This window comes from Cucurbita pepo, chromosome 11 (genome assembly GCF_057944985.1).
Source record: "Cucurbita pepo subsp. pepo isolate OVF chromosome 11, ASM5794498v1, whole genome shotgun sequence".
NCBI classification, from domain to species: domain Eukaryota; kingdom Viridiplantae; phylum Streptophyta; class Magnoliopsida; order Cucurbitales; family Cucurbitaceae; genus Cucurbita; species Cucurbita pepo.
Genome location: NC_141808.1, coordinates 17253441 through 17266334, shown reverse-complemented (window position 1 = coordinate 17266334; position 12894 = coordinate 17253441). Strand labels below are relative to the sequence as shown.

At 37.7% G+C, this 12894-nt stretch overlaps 3 protein-coding genes across 3 annotated transcripts; all 3 read right to left on the bottom strand.

The window, feature by feature from the left end:
* Positions 1-38: 38 nt before the first annotated feature.
* Positions 39-3036, bottom strand: LOC111805444 (thermospermine synthase ACL5). The gene is made up of 10 exons (XM_023690553.2): positions 2588-3036; positions 2328-2394; positions 2160-2254; positions 1966-2068; positions 1255-1343; positions 1023-1179; positions 876-948; positions 698-756; positions 438-574; positions 39-338 (listed from the first exon to the last, which is right to left on the bottom strand). The coding sequence occupies exons 1-10, from the start codon at positions 2719-2721 to the stop codon at positions 260-262; spliced, it is 993 nt and encodes a 330-aa protein (XP_023546321.2). The 5' UTR covers positions 2722-3036; the 3' UTR covers positions 39-259.
* A 2225-nt stretch (positions 3037-5261) lies between these two features.
* On the bottom strand, positions 5262-7527 carry LOC111805445 (small ribosomal subunit protein uS3y). The gene is made up of 6 exons (XM_023690554.2): positions 7368-7527; positions 7113-7260; positions 6809-6980; positions 5923-5977; positions 5707-5838; positions 5262-5625 (listed from the first exon to the last, which is right to left on the bottom strand). Exons 1-6 carry the CDS (start codon positions 7395-7397, stop codon positions 5440-5442), a joined length of 723 nt encoding a protein of 240 aa, XP_023546322.1. The 5' UTR covers positions 7398-7527; the 3' UTR covers positions 5262-5439.
* Positions 7528-8840: 1313 nt separating this feature from the next.
* LOC111805919 (uncharacterized) lies at positions 8841-11459 on the bottom strand. The gene is made up of 5 exons (XM_023691213.2): positions 11183-11459; positions 10113-11110; positions 9632-10024; positions 9340-9551; positions 8841-9232 (listed from the first exon to the last, which is right to left on the bottom strand). The coding sequence occupies exons 1-5, from the start codon at positions 11266-11268 to the stop codon at positions 8972-8974; spliced, it is 1950 nt and encodes a 649-aa protein (XP_023546981.2). The 5' UTR covers positions 11269-11459; the 3' UTR covers positions 8841-8971.
* Between the last annotated feature and the right edge of the window lie 1435 nt (positions 11460-12894).

Sequence of the window (12894 nt, the reverse complement as noted above, 5' to 3'; positions counted from 1 at the left end):
TGGTAAATTTGTAGAAATTTCTATGAGAACATTAAAAATCGCAGAATTTGGCCTATAAAATTATATAATTGCAAGTTCTAGTCCTTCAACTTTCACTTATTTCCACATTTAAGCCTTTTCAATGAAAATTCAAACTCACAATCCAATCATTTTCTTACATAAGATTACGCCATTAAATTTTCTAAAGTCTTATTTTTAAATGTAAAGATGACAAGATAAGCCATGAATTGTGAGAAATGAAGTTCAAAGCTTGCAGCTTCTAGGCATGGCTAGCCAGCCCTTGGCCATGAGTGAACCTCGCATCTTCCTCAGTGAACACATGAGTCTCATTCATCATCCTGCACGCACAACCACAACCTCATCAAACACGATTTTCTTTTTTTTTTTTTTCCGCTCAACGAATCGAGACGATGAAGATCAACTATCTTTGTACTTACGCTGTACGAATGGTCTTGTTTATGACTGTTGATGACACGATGAATGCACCGTCCAAGTAGCGTAGCTCGCCTCGAACTCTCTCACGTATCCTCTTGTCGAGATCTTCGATGTCCAGTTTAAAAGGATGATCACTAGCCTGTCGTTACAATTTTGTATAAAACCATATTATAACGTGCCATCTCTCAAACTTTTCAACGGTTTAAAAAGTAAATATTTTTAAGCACTTAGAAAGTCATTCGAACTCTTTCTAGTTGCTTACCAGAACCCATCCGCTCGAATCTGCATAGGATGGAATATGAGCTGTGTATGCAATCACATCTGTGCACATAAAACAAAAGATGTTAGACCAAACAGAGCGCTTCAAATTTAGATCTAAGAAGCCTTGTTTCAAAACAAAAGGTTATCTCTACAAATGCATCCAGGGAAAGTTGTCTTACATTTGAAGACATGCTTTACGGTGTTGTATATTGATGAGAAGACATTGTAGGAGAGAATACCGGAAGGGCCAGCCTGCATTTTAGGACACCCTTAAGTTAAATCTCAGTAACAATAGCAGAGGGGCTTGAATATGTTATATAATGTACCTGAGTAACAAAGATACCATTGTCATTCAGCTTGGGCTTAATCCCTTCCTCGTAGAATGATTTAGTGTACAGATGATTGCAGGGTCCTCCTTCATGTGGATCGGCTAAATCACTGATGATTACGTCGAACTTCTCGGGTTGTCTCTCCAATCCCACCCTTTTTAAGTTTTCAGGTTAACCCTTTTGAAATATTGAATTCATTCAAGCAAAAGTTGAGATATAAACTACTCACTTTGCGTCCTCAAAAATGATATGAAGCTTCTCGTCCTGAAATGCATCTTGATTTTCGCTCAGATGTGCGAGGCAGAAATTGACAACATCCTACAATATGAATATGAACTACACTTTTGATATCCCACATTCGTTGGCGAAGAGAACGAAATACAGTTTATAAGGGTGTAGAAGCAGACACATTTTAAAGCCTTTAGAGAAGCTCGAAAGGGAAAGCCCAAAGCGGATTGATATCAGAGCCAGACACCATGCGATGTGCCAGCGAGGAGGTTGTTCCCCGAAGGGGGTAGGCCATTACAAATGATATCAGAGCCAGACACCATGCGATGTGCCAGCGAGGAGGTTGTTCCCCGAAGGGGGTAGGCCATTACAAATGATATCAAAGCCAGACATCATGCGATGTGCCAGTGAGGAGGTTGTTCCCCAAAGGGGTAGACACGAGGCGGTGTGCCAGTAAGGACGTTGGCCACAAAGGGAGTGCATTTGGTGGGAGTCCCACATCAATGGGAGAAAGAAACGAGTGCTAGCGAAAATGCTGGGCCCAGTAGGAGATTGTGATATCTCACATAAGGGTGTGGAGGAAGCCCAAGAGGGAAAGCCCTAAAAGGACAATATCTACTAGCGGTGGGCTTGGACAGTTACAACACTTCACTCACTTCACTGATAATATATAAACTAAACTGAGTGTATCTCAGGATTTCAAGAGACATACCCTATCAATATCGCACATCACAACTTTCTCAATACTTTTGTGCTTTAGTGTCTCTCTAGCAGTAGACCCTTCTCCACCTCCCAGTATAAACACTGTTTTGGGGCTGAAATCATTCACAAAACCAAAAGAATTTCAGTACCCACAACAAGAATAGTTAAAAAGAGGTAAACCAAATATGAACACAGCGTGTATACTTGTGGTGCAGTAACAGAGCAGGATGAACCATGGACTCATGATAAATGAACTCATCTTTTTCAGCACTTTGCAGCTTCCCATCAAGCAACAGAGCCTAAAAAGCTTTGAATTAAATGAATAAAGTGTAGTCGGAAAGGAAATTGAAAGTGATGTGGGATCATGCAAACCTTCCCAAATCGCTTGGTGTCCAGCAGAACTATATCTTGGAACTTGCTGGTTGCAGCATGAAGTATCCTAAAGGAATGGAATGTCACAATTTGTTAGAATTTGTTAGAATTTGTTAGAATTTGTTGAATTTGCTTCATGCAGTCTACAATGAAACAACTCCGGGAAACAGGAGATGAATTGGATGAGGAAAGAAGGGGAAGACATTTTAACAAACACGTAATGGGCAGGAGAAAGAAAAAAAAAAAAAAAAGGAATGGACCTGTTGACTGCAAAGGACCATTTGAGATCATCCTCGAGTTGCTCCTCGAACCATTCAGAGACTTGGGGAACAGCAGTGGAGTTGGAGGTGGGGATAGAGAGAGCAGGGAGGGCAGAGCAGAGTGGTGAAAGCATTGTCGCAAATTGAAGTGAACGAGGAGAATGTGCAGAGGAAGAAGAAGAAGAGGGGAATTATTTATAAGGGGGAGAGTGGAAATCGAGCCCATGGAATGGATTGAAACATGTCAGGAAAAAAACAAGAAAATAGGGCGTAGCAAAGGCGTTATGTTGACGAAACTTAAGAAGCAAATGCATGCATGCAAAACCCAGAATTACGCGTAATACTGACACAAATGGAAGCTATGTCTTGTTGTGGCGGTGCATAACCAAATTCTGCATTTGGTCACACTTAATTTTCCTTTTCATTTTTTGTTCTTTCCAAAGGAAAAGAATGAATAATGCAATAAATTGAAATTTGTATCCTTTTTATCCAATTTTGGGCAATACGTGATAAAAGTCTATTTATTCCCAACCAACAAAATCACCTTCACCTTCAAATTTAGAAACAAATCCCTTTTACCGTCCCTTATTCCGAGATCCCAATCAACAAATGAACCAATTAGCATGAACCATTTTTAACCCACCTCATCCATCCCATATATTATAGATTCTTTTATAGATTCTCCCATAAGAAAGTCTAACGTTCCTAATTTTGGTAATAATTATGAATTTATAATCAAAGAATATTATCCCTTTTCGACAAGTTCAAAGCAAAGCATCGAACAAATGGTGTACTTTGTTCGAAGACTCCAAAAAGAATAAAAAAAAAAAAATCGAGTCTCGATTAAGGAGAGGAGTTGGATGAAAATCCCACGTTAGCTAATTTAGGGAATGATCATGTGTTTATAATCTAGGAATATCATATCTATAGGAATGAGACCTTTTGGGGAAGCCAAAGGCACAAGAGCTTATGCTCAAATTAGACAATATCATATTATTATGGAGATCCCTGATTCCTCCAAAGCAAAGCATATACTCAAATTAGACAATATCATATCATTGTGATGTGGTGGAGGTGGTGGAGGTGGTGGAGATTAATGATTCTCCCAAAGCAAAGGCATGAGAGTTTATGCTTAAATTAGACAATATCATATCATTATCGACCGTGACCTTGATACGGAGCTGGAGCTTCTAACTATGATGAATGCGCCGCTAACTACGGATATGATGCTGAAATAGACCGATTTTATATCACCGTTCAATTTGAATTAGCAAAAGCAATGTCTTCTTGCATAATATGGACTCCAAACATTCATGATTTGGATGTGAATGCGTCAAATTACTTATCCGTTGGTCTATTAGTGATAGGGATTGTGAAAGATGTTCCACTAGAAATATTCTTGTTATTCCTTCGACCCATATTCCCCAAAAAGTGGATCCCGCTCTGATAGCTCCGAATAAATTAAATACATGCATTAAAATACGAAGGCTTCTTATTCCACAACAACGAAAGCACTTTTTCACTCGGGGCTTTAGAGGTTCTGCCAACCTCCCGCTCTGATAGCTCCGAATAAATTGAATACATGCATTAAAATACAAAGGCTTCTTATTCCACAACAACGAAAGCACTTTTTCACTCGGGGCTTTAGAGGTTCTGCCAACCTCCTTAACACTTCTGTGCAATCACGGTGGTAATTTTTGCGTAGAGGAAGTAAGATTGGCAGTTGGTCAGATCTAGTATGGATCGTACATAGACGGTAGTTGGAGTCGGCGGCTCTCTTAGGGTTCCTTCATCTGGGATTCTAGGGAAGAGGATCAAGTTGGCCCTTGCGAATAGCTTGATGTACTATCTCCCTTCATCAACAAGTCTGCGTGTAAGATATCCAGCATCCGATGTTCGTACAGCAGTATCCACAACTCCTTTACACGCTCCGTAGCAAGAAATTATATATTCCGTTAAGGACAGCCCCTCACGTAAATTGCTTTGAATGGGTAAATCAATCATTTGTCCTTGTGGATCGGACATTAATCCTCTCATACCTACTAATTGGTGTACTTGAGATGCATTTCCTCGAGCTCCCGAAAAAGACATTATATGGACTGGATTAAAAGGGTCAGTCATCCTAAAAATCCACTTGTAGCATACCATTTCTCAATGGACTGGCATAAATTTTCTTTTCCAAAATCAAAATGATGGTGTTTTTCCAAAATCAACTATCTTGGACTAGCCATCCCTTCGTTAAAAGATCGTCTTTCAATTGTTTCTAAGATGGGATGACCTATTACATGCTAGAGCTCATAAAAGTTCCTTTTTTCTAAGATTCAAATAAAAAATAAAAGCCAATTATTCATTCAATATAATAGTGATTGAATGCTTGAGTTCATGAGTCCATATATGAGACCATATATAAAGTATCTTCCTCCTTTCTGTAACTCAAAATGAAATTCAATTCCCTAATTCAAGACCCAATCAGTAGACACCACATTCAGAGTCGAAAGATTATCATATCAAGATTTAACGATTATTTTTCATTACTCTACTAAATTCTTGAAACGAAACCTTGAAACGAAACCTAGACGCAAGGACACGAAATGAAAAGATGAGATTCAGTTCAAAAGGTTCAAAATATATGATTATGAAGCAAAAGCTAATAATATATAAAAAGGCTAAGGGATCATAAAAAACTGTTCTCCATATGCATTTTGTTTGATTATCCAAAAGAAACCTGGGCAGTCAGGAGGCTCAAACCAACAGATCAATGAGACATGAAACGAGATCTTGGGACAGAAAATACAAAATTGATGATGGTTGATTCCATGGATAAATATCTAGAAGAAAAAAAAAAGAGCCTCTCAAGCTGCTACTACTACTGGAACCTCAATATCAGTGGTCAAAACTGCTGCTGCTGGTCTATGGACGATTTCTTCTTCCTCCTTGGGAGAATGGATTACGACAACATCAGGAAGAGGGGTGGTAGGGCCTTGCTTGCCCTTAGGATCCCAATCAAGCATGATCTTAACTTTGATACCAAGAACTCCCTGACCCAAAAAGAAATAACATCAACACAACAGTCAATATACTATGTAAGCACATGTTTTTATGACCTCTCAAAAGCTAACCTGTCTGAGAAGAACGTGTCTAACAGCTGAGTCAATATAATCTCTCACTGGTTGACCCGAAGATATCATATATCCATCTTTAAACTTCATAGACTTTGCACGCTGTGCTCTCAGTTTTCCACTGACAATAACCTGTTTGCATGTTGAGCATTACATGTAACATCCCTATACAAACTTTGCACATAGTGATAACAATGGATTGAGCTACAAGCTAACCTCGCAACCCTTTGCTCCACTTTCCATGACGAATCTCAGAACACCATAGCATGCCCTGATGGAAAAAGAACATAAATAAGCATGCAGCACATTGTCTAATAGTAATATACTTTCACTCTGAAACTGTCACTATTAATAGGCCCAAAATCAATCAACTTCAATGTTTTACCACTATGAATAAAAGGGGCAGGTCTTAGTAGCAACATTATCTAGTAGATAATAATATACACACGAACAATGAAAAGTATACAAACCAAACATTCAGTTAAAGAACAGCCAATTCAAGGCTTCAGCCTAGAGGCAAGGCTCAAACTATTGATTCACACCTCCAGGAGACCACACAAATCTCAGAGTCCTTACACCCCACATAAAAATTTTAAAAATATATTATTAATTTGCCTATCCTTCAAAAATACGAGGTTGGCATGTGTAAATTATGCTAATATATGATAAACTGTATTCATTGTACTAATTCAACGTATTGTGAATTTTCCATTCTAGATTCAGAAAATATGGAGGAAAAAGTTTGAGGAAAATATGGAGGCAGAAGCATGTCTCCTCCCTAAGGTTACAGTGTGAAACAAAATGATTCCACAATGATTATCAAACGGAAGAGTACAATTTATATGGTCACCTTCCGACACAAAATTGGTACCAAAACACCAATCTGCTTTGTAGATGACATAAGAAAGCATTGAAACTAAAACGAAGTCATCCCATAAATGAGATTGTTAGAACCATATATCAGAGCTGTGTGCAAGAAAATAAGGAATCTGTGATCTTCATTATTTCCTAATCATAAATCATATTTCCATTTCCAAGACAAATCAACAAAACAATAATAAAAATTCTATAAGTGGTTAAGGAAAGGAAAACGAAGAAGTACCTTCGCACAGCAAGGCCACCAAGTAGCTTATAACGAAGAGACTCGGCTTGGGCAATAGCACAAAGCCCTCTATTGTTAACTTTCTCGGCATAGAGCTCAACACTGTTCTCCGGAAACTTGAACCGCTTCTGCACAACCGAGGTGAGTTCCCTAATCCTCCTACCTTTTTCTCCTAAATAACCAACAAAAAAATGGAAGAAAATTAGGAACGTAATATCGATGAATGTTAATATGCCATTAAATCCAATGAACGAAAAAGGCAGGTTGTCTAACCAATTGAATTTCAAAACCAAGGTAAACTAACCGAGAACGTTTTGGGTGCGGGTGGCTCGGATGATGATCTCAGTGCGCATTGGAGTGACTCTAACCTCGACACCGGAGTACCCATCCTCGGCCAACTCCCTGGTCAAAACCTCGTTTAGCTCGGCGAAAAACACTCCATCGGCCACAAACTGAAACAAAATCGAACAGAAAACACAATGAATACATAACAGAACGGATCAATCGTTGTAGAGATGGTGAGGAAAGAAGTACAAATTAAGAAATTTCGTGGACTAACCTTTCTCTTCTTACTCATCTGGGTCGCCATTTTCACAGAGAAATTGGAAAGACAGCAACGAAGCCGCTCAGAAAAGATCTGAGTTAAGAGAAGGGAAGACTCTTGTGCTGCCCGCGTTCCGGTGGAAGAACTAGCGCTGCCGCAAACTGAACTTTATATGGCTGCATGCAAGTGTTATGGATCTAGGGCTTCCAAAATGAACGGACGTGATTGGTTCTTAGATTTCATCACAAATAAACGCACCCTCGGTCTTATACATACGGCCCAAGGAGCCCAACTATCGGGTCCAATAGTCGTCGGTCCATTAATGAGACGGCCCACCACAGTGAGCCCAAATTTACGCAACCGCATATCTGTATTCCAATATTGCCCCTTCATAACAAAATATGACAAGATTATTAACGTTGTCCGTTGATAGATTTTTAAGGAAGTCTAATAAAATATATTTGGAATAATTAATTCATAAACATTAAGCTTATCAATAATATTACATTGTACATATTCAACTTTATCAATACACAATAAATTTTTTAAGTTATTTTTAAACCCAATTTTCTTATTTGTCAACCGTGACACTCGAGTAAAATAGATATACATAAATTAATCGAGATCATATCTGAATAAGAGTGATATTGATACATATGGTTATCACAATCGAAAGTTACTAATCATATTAACAAGGTAGACTCTTATTTGGTGGCTAAATAATATAAGCTTTAAAGTTAAGCTGTCCGTGGCTTTGAAAAATTATATGTTGGGTTATTTCCTATAAATTTTCTAAGAAACATGTGATTGATAACAAAACATGCCAAAAGAATCCTGGTTAATTTAGAATATCCTGACCATCAAGTGACAAAACTACAATAATAACCCTAGTAATGTGTCCGGTTTTGATACTATTTGTAATGTCTCAAGTCCAGTAGTAGCAATTATTGTCCGCTTTGGCTTTGGCTCGTATCAATCTCATGGTTTGAAAACGCATTTATTAGGAAGAGGCTTCGAGGCTCACAACAATACTTTGTTCGACATTTGAGAATTGTCTCCCCTTAATCGAGGCTCGACTCCTTTTCTTTTGGAGTCTTAGTCATTTTTTACTATGCCTTCGAGGCTCACAATACTAAGTTTATAACATAGCTCTGATACCATGTTAGACGACCACGACTCTCCACAATGGTATGATATTGTTCACTTTGGGCATAATCTCTCATGGGTTTGCTCTGGGCTTCCCAAAAGGTCTCGTACCAACAGAGATAGTATCTTTTTATTATAAACTCATGATCATTCCCTAAATAGCCGATGTGAGACTTTCATCCAACAGTTTCCACACCCTTATAACTAACATTTCTTTGGATTTCTTATAATGGTGTGTAAAACTCTCCCTAATAGATGCATTTTAAAACCGTGAGATTGACGACAATACATAACGAGCTAAAACAAACAACATCTGCTAAAAGTGGGCTTGAGCGGCTACACTTTCGGACATAAATCCTGTTTGTTTTTTTTTTTGTTATAATTATTTTCAAACAAGCCCTTTGTATCGATTCTATGTATGAAGAAGAAGATTAGTACATATATAGGTAGAAACTATTGTGATTTAGAGGACGTCAAGAAGGGAAAAAGGAAAATGAAGGTTCTACAATAACCTTCCTATTAACAAACTTGATTTGGTGTAGCTTTTTATGGCACCAAACCAATTGGCTCTCCGTTAGTCTGGACATACTCACCACTCTTGATACCAATTTCATCTCAACCTCCGCTACCAACAATTCATTCTTCAATCTCCCTTCTTCTTCTTCACTAACCCTTTTCCACTTCTTTACTATACAATTCCCACCTCTCACTATCTCCTTTAGCCTTCTCTCCTTCTGCATTTACATCCAAATTTGATATCAACTTCACCATTTGCAAAATAAACACCTTGAATGACAAAAGAAAAGAAAAGAAAAGAAAAGAAAAGAAAAGAAAAATGCACCTTTCGCAGCTCAGTTCTTATTTCCATCAACATAGCTTGTGCATTAACTTCTACTTCTGCACACTTGATCGTTGTATTCCCGACGTCCTTATCAGCACGTAAAAAATCCCGAAAAACCCGCATCGATTCTTCGATCATTGATACTAGAGCTGCAGTTGAGATGGTACTTTCACCTTCTTTGCCTCTCAACTTCTTGTCACTTACACAATCCTCTGCAAATACGGGAGCCAGGTAAGCGTTTTTATCAACGATAAGTGTTTTTAAGTACTTAGAAAGCTAAATCAAATAGAACCTCTGATGGCTGGAACTTGAAGGAGACTACGAACAAGAAGTCTGTTTTTCACGTAGTTATTGATTCGAGGGCCGCAAAAGGGCTCGTCTTCGATGAATCTTTGAACGAGGATGCAGAAGAATTGAAATTCATTAACGACACGAGTGTACCGAGAGGTTCCTCGAGTGTCGTTTTGTTGGAGCTCAATGGCCTTCCTATGCTGCCAATGCAAAACTTCCCAAGAGAGGCAAAGATGTCCAACATACACCATTTCCATGTCCCTCTTTAAGTCTCTCATCAAACTTGGATAGCCCTTAACAGCTCTCCCTGCCCTTAACTTGTGGGACACAACAGATTTAAGGCCAGATTTCTTTTCATCCATTGAACTAAATGGATCTTTCAACTTAATTAAATCTGCACCAAATCACATAGTTACTGAAATGAATCCTACAATTTGTCACCAGTTCATAATATAAAAGGTATTAATCCTAATATAGCTTACCAATTGCATAATTTGTCTGGGTATTGGAGACGTCAAGCTTACGCATTTTTTGAGCATAAGTTTTGTAGACCTTTTGGATCTCTTTGAATGTTCTGTGTTCGAAATTTCCACCATTTTTTAGAGGTTTAAGAGCTTCAACTGATGTAGGACTCATATATTCAGGGCCTGCCTCTTCTTCTTCTTGTACGGTTGGAAGTCCTCCTGTTCTTGAGTTTCTTAGCTCTATTTTGAGTTGGGCTATCAAATCTTGGTGTTCTTGCGAGAATTCATCGTCTTCTTCTTCTTCTTCTTCTTCTTCTTCCTCCTCCTCCTCCTCCTCCTCAAATTCCATACCCTTCTCGTCCCTTTCTGTTTCCAGTGGTTCCCCCAAACAATCTTTACTCTCCTCCTCGCTCCAATCATTTACAGGACAAACTTGGGCATTATTTGAAACATGTAAACGGGGTTCTAATTCTAATTCTATTTCTATGAACTCTTCATCAAAACTGGGAGATTCAGAGTCTGAATCTGAAAAAGGAAAGGAACAATCTCCCAACGGAGTTGAAACTTCGGGCAATTCATCAAAAATTGAGCCATCTTCATTGGATTTTAAATCCTCGTGTTCATCTTCCTTTCCCAAGGCCTCATCGGTGCTAAATAATTCTAGTTTCACATCATCAAAACCTTCTTCTGTTTCGGAACTGAATTCACATAAATATTTTCCGCTATAACAATCAAAATCATCATCAGGAGTTTGATTACCTGAAGAAGAAGGCGAAGCATCACAGTACAATTCTTCGACAAAACAGTTGGTAGTTTCCGATTCTTCCACGAATCCATAGATTTGTGCCGTGTGTTCCACCTGAAATTTGCTCGAATTAGAAGCTACAACAGAAATGATCTCAGCTTCTTCCCCTAAGAGTTCGTGATCATCCTGTGCTTCGATTGACGCGACTGTTTCCCGTTCGTCGCCATCAAGTGCAAGAACAGACTCAACAGTTCCATAATCGACCTGAATCCTGAGAGAAATTTTGCGCGTTTAGAACTCGATTCAGAGTTGAAAAAGAAGCGATTAAATGAACGAAACATACCTGAAAAAGAGTCCGATTAGTGCTACAAACACAGAGACGACAAAACTGGAGAGGGAATATCTGAAAGAACCCGCGAGAGGAAGCATATTATGGAACAAAAACGCATTAACCAACGCCTTATCGAGGGAATCAAAGCGAGTGTTGGAGGCATAAGTTAAGGCGAATCAACCCGTCTCGCCTATTGCAGAATCGCAAGCAAAGTGAAGAGAAATGCCGAAAGAAGGATATTAGTTTCATTGGGAGAAGTGGACACTCCACTTGTAGACAGCGAAATTTGAGGACTATTTTTTTCCTTCACAATTTCCGTTACATGCTCTTTTTATTTATTTAATTTTAATTGTAGAAATATTTATTTGAAAAAAAAAATTAAAAAAAAATAAAAGAGTTAGTTTGATTACGACCAGTATTGACTCCTTCTCTGACCCAGTCGTTGCGTTAAAATTCTCGCAAACCTAATCATCCACACTCGGTCGAAAGTAACTCTTTCATCGTTCGTTCAGTTCAGACCCAAATTGACTCCTTCTCTGACCCAGTCGTTGCGTTAAAATTCTCGCAAACCTAATCATCCACGCTCGGTCGAAAGTTACTCTTTCATCGTTCAGTTCATACCCAATTTTTTAGTATTTTTCTTTGATCGAAGTTTCGTTGTTTACAGTCATTTTCGAACGTTGTCTCAAGTTTTAAATTGTCCCATTCTCTAACCCAGTCGTTACGTTAGAATTCTCGCAAACCTAATCATCCACGCTCGGTCGGAAAGCAACTCCTTCATCGGGACCCAATTTTTAGTATTTTTCTTTGATCGAAGTTTCGTTGTTTACAGTCATTTTCGAACGTTGTCTCAAGTTTTAAATTGACCCCTTCTCTGACCCAGTCGTTACGTTAGAATTCTCGCAAACCTAATCATCCATGCCCGATCGAAAGCAACTCCTTCAGACCCAATTTTTTAGTATTTGTTTTTTTATCGAACGTCGTCTCAAGTTTTAATTTTTTTTTATGCACATAAAGACTAATCAACTACGAAAATAACAATGGCTAGAGTAGATATTTAAATATTTTTTACATAAATAAATAAATATATATATATATATATATATATATATATATATATATATATATATATATATATATATATATATATATATATATATATTTGAATTTAGTTGTTGACCTAGAAAATAAAATAGAAATTAATAAAATAAAGAAAAAATTGAAGGCGAGATTGCGGAAGAAGATTGAGGGTAAAAACGGAAATGTAAAATTGAATACATGACGTGTATCCAAAGCAAACTTTTTTTTTCTCTTTTTTTCCCTTGTCGTTTGGGATACTTTTAAATATAATTTTCAAATTTGCAATAATTATTATAATATTTCATAAATATTTATAAAACTATCGTTAAAATAGAATTAATTGTAATTAATTACGAATTATGAATATGCTTAAACACTTGGTCTTCTACCTAAGTCCAAACGGCGTTGAAATTTGGAGTACCTGTTCACGCCTCCATAAAGGCATTTATTTTCTAAGCTGACTCCGTTTTCCATCATAGTTTTAACGCTTTTTTATTTGAAATTGATTTTGTATACTTCATAGGCATGATTTACATGCTCCTATATGATATATTATTTCATATGCTACGTGTAATTTGACATTTTTATTTCATAAGCTATACATATATTAATTTAATATGTCTGCTTAGTACTAATTATAGTTG

Coding starts and splice junctions, on each gene's coding strand:
- LOC111805919 (XM_023691213.2), bottom strand. CDS start 11,268: ATGCTTCCTCTCGCGGGTTCTTTCAGATATTCCCTCTCCAGTTTTGTC. Junction 9,552..9,631: donor TCAAGTTCCAGCCATCAGAG/GTTCTATTTGAT, acceptor CCGTATTTGCAG/AGGATTGTGTAAGTGACAAG. Junction 9,233..9,339: donor TAAGAACTGAGCTGCGAAAG/GTGCATTTTTCT, acceptor ATGTAAATGCAG/AAGGAGAGAAGGCTAAAGGA.
- LOC111805444 (XM_023690553.2), bottom strand. CDS start 2,721: ATGCTTTCACCACTCTGCTCTGCCCTCCCTGCTCTCTCTATCCCCACC. Junction 1,344..1,965: donor TGATGTGCGATATTGATAGG/GTATGTCTCTTG, acceptor TTCATATTGTAG/GATGTTGTCAATTTCTGCCT. Junction 339..437: donor AACAAGACCATTCGTACAGC/GTAAGTACAAAG, acceptor TTGTGCGTGCAG/GATGATGAATGAGACTCATG.
- LOC111805445 (XM_023690554.2), bottom strand. CDS start 7,397: ATGGCGACCCAGATGAGTAAGAAGAGAAAG. Junction 6,981..7,112: donor CCGCACCCAAAACGTTCTCG/GTTAGTTTACCT, acceptor TTGGTTATTTAG/GAGAAAAAGGTAGGAGGATT. Junction 5,839..5,922: donor GTGGAGCAAAGGGTTGCGAG/GTTAGCTTGTAG, acceptor ACATGCAAACAG/GTTATTGTCAGTGGAAAACT.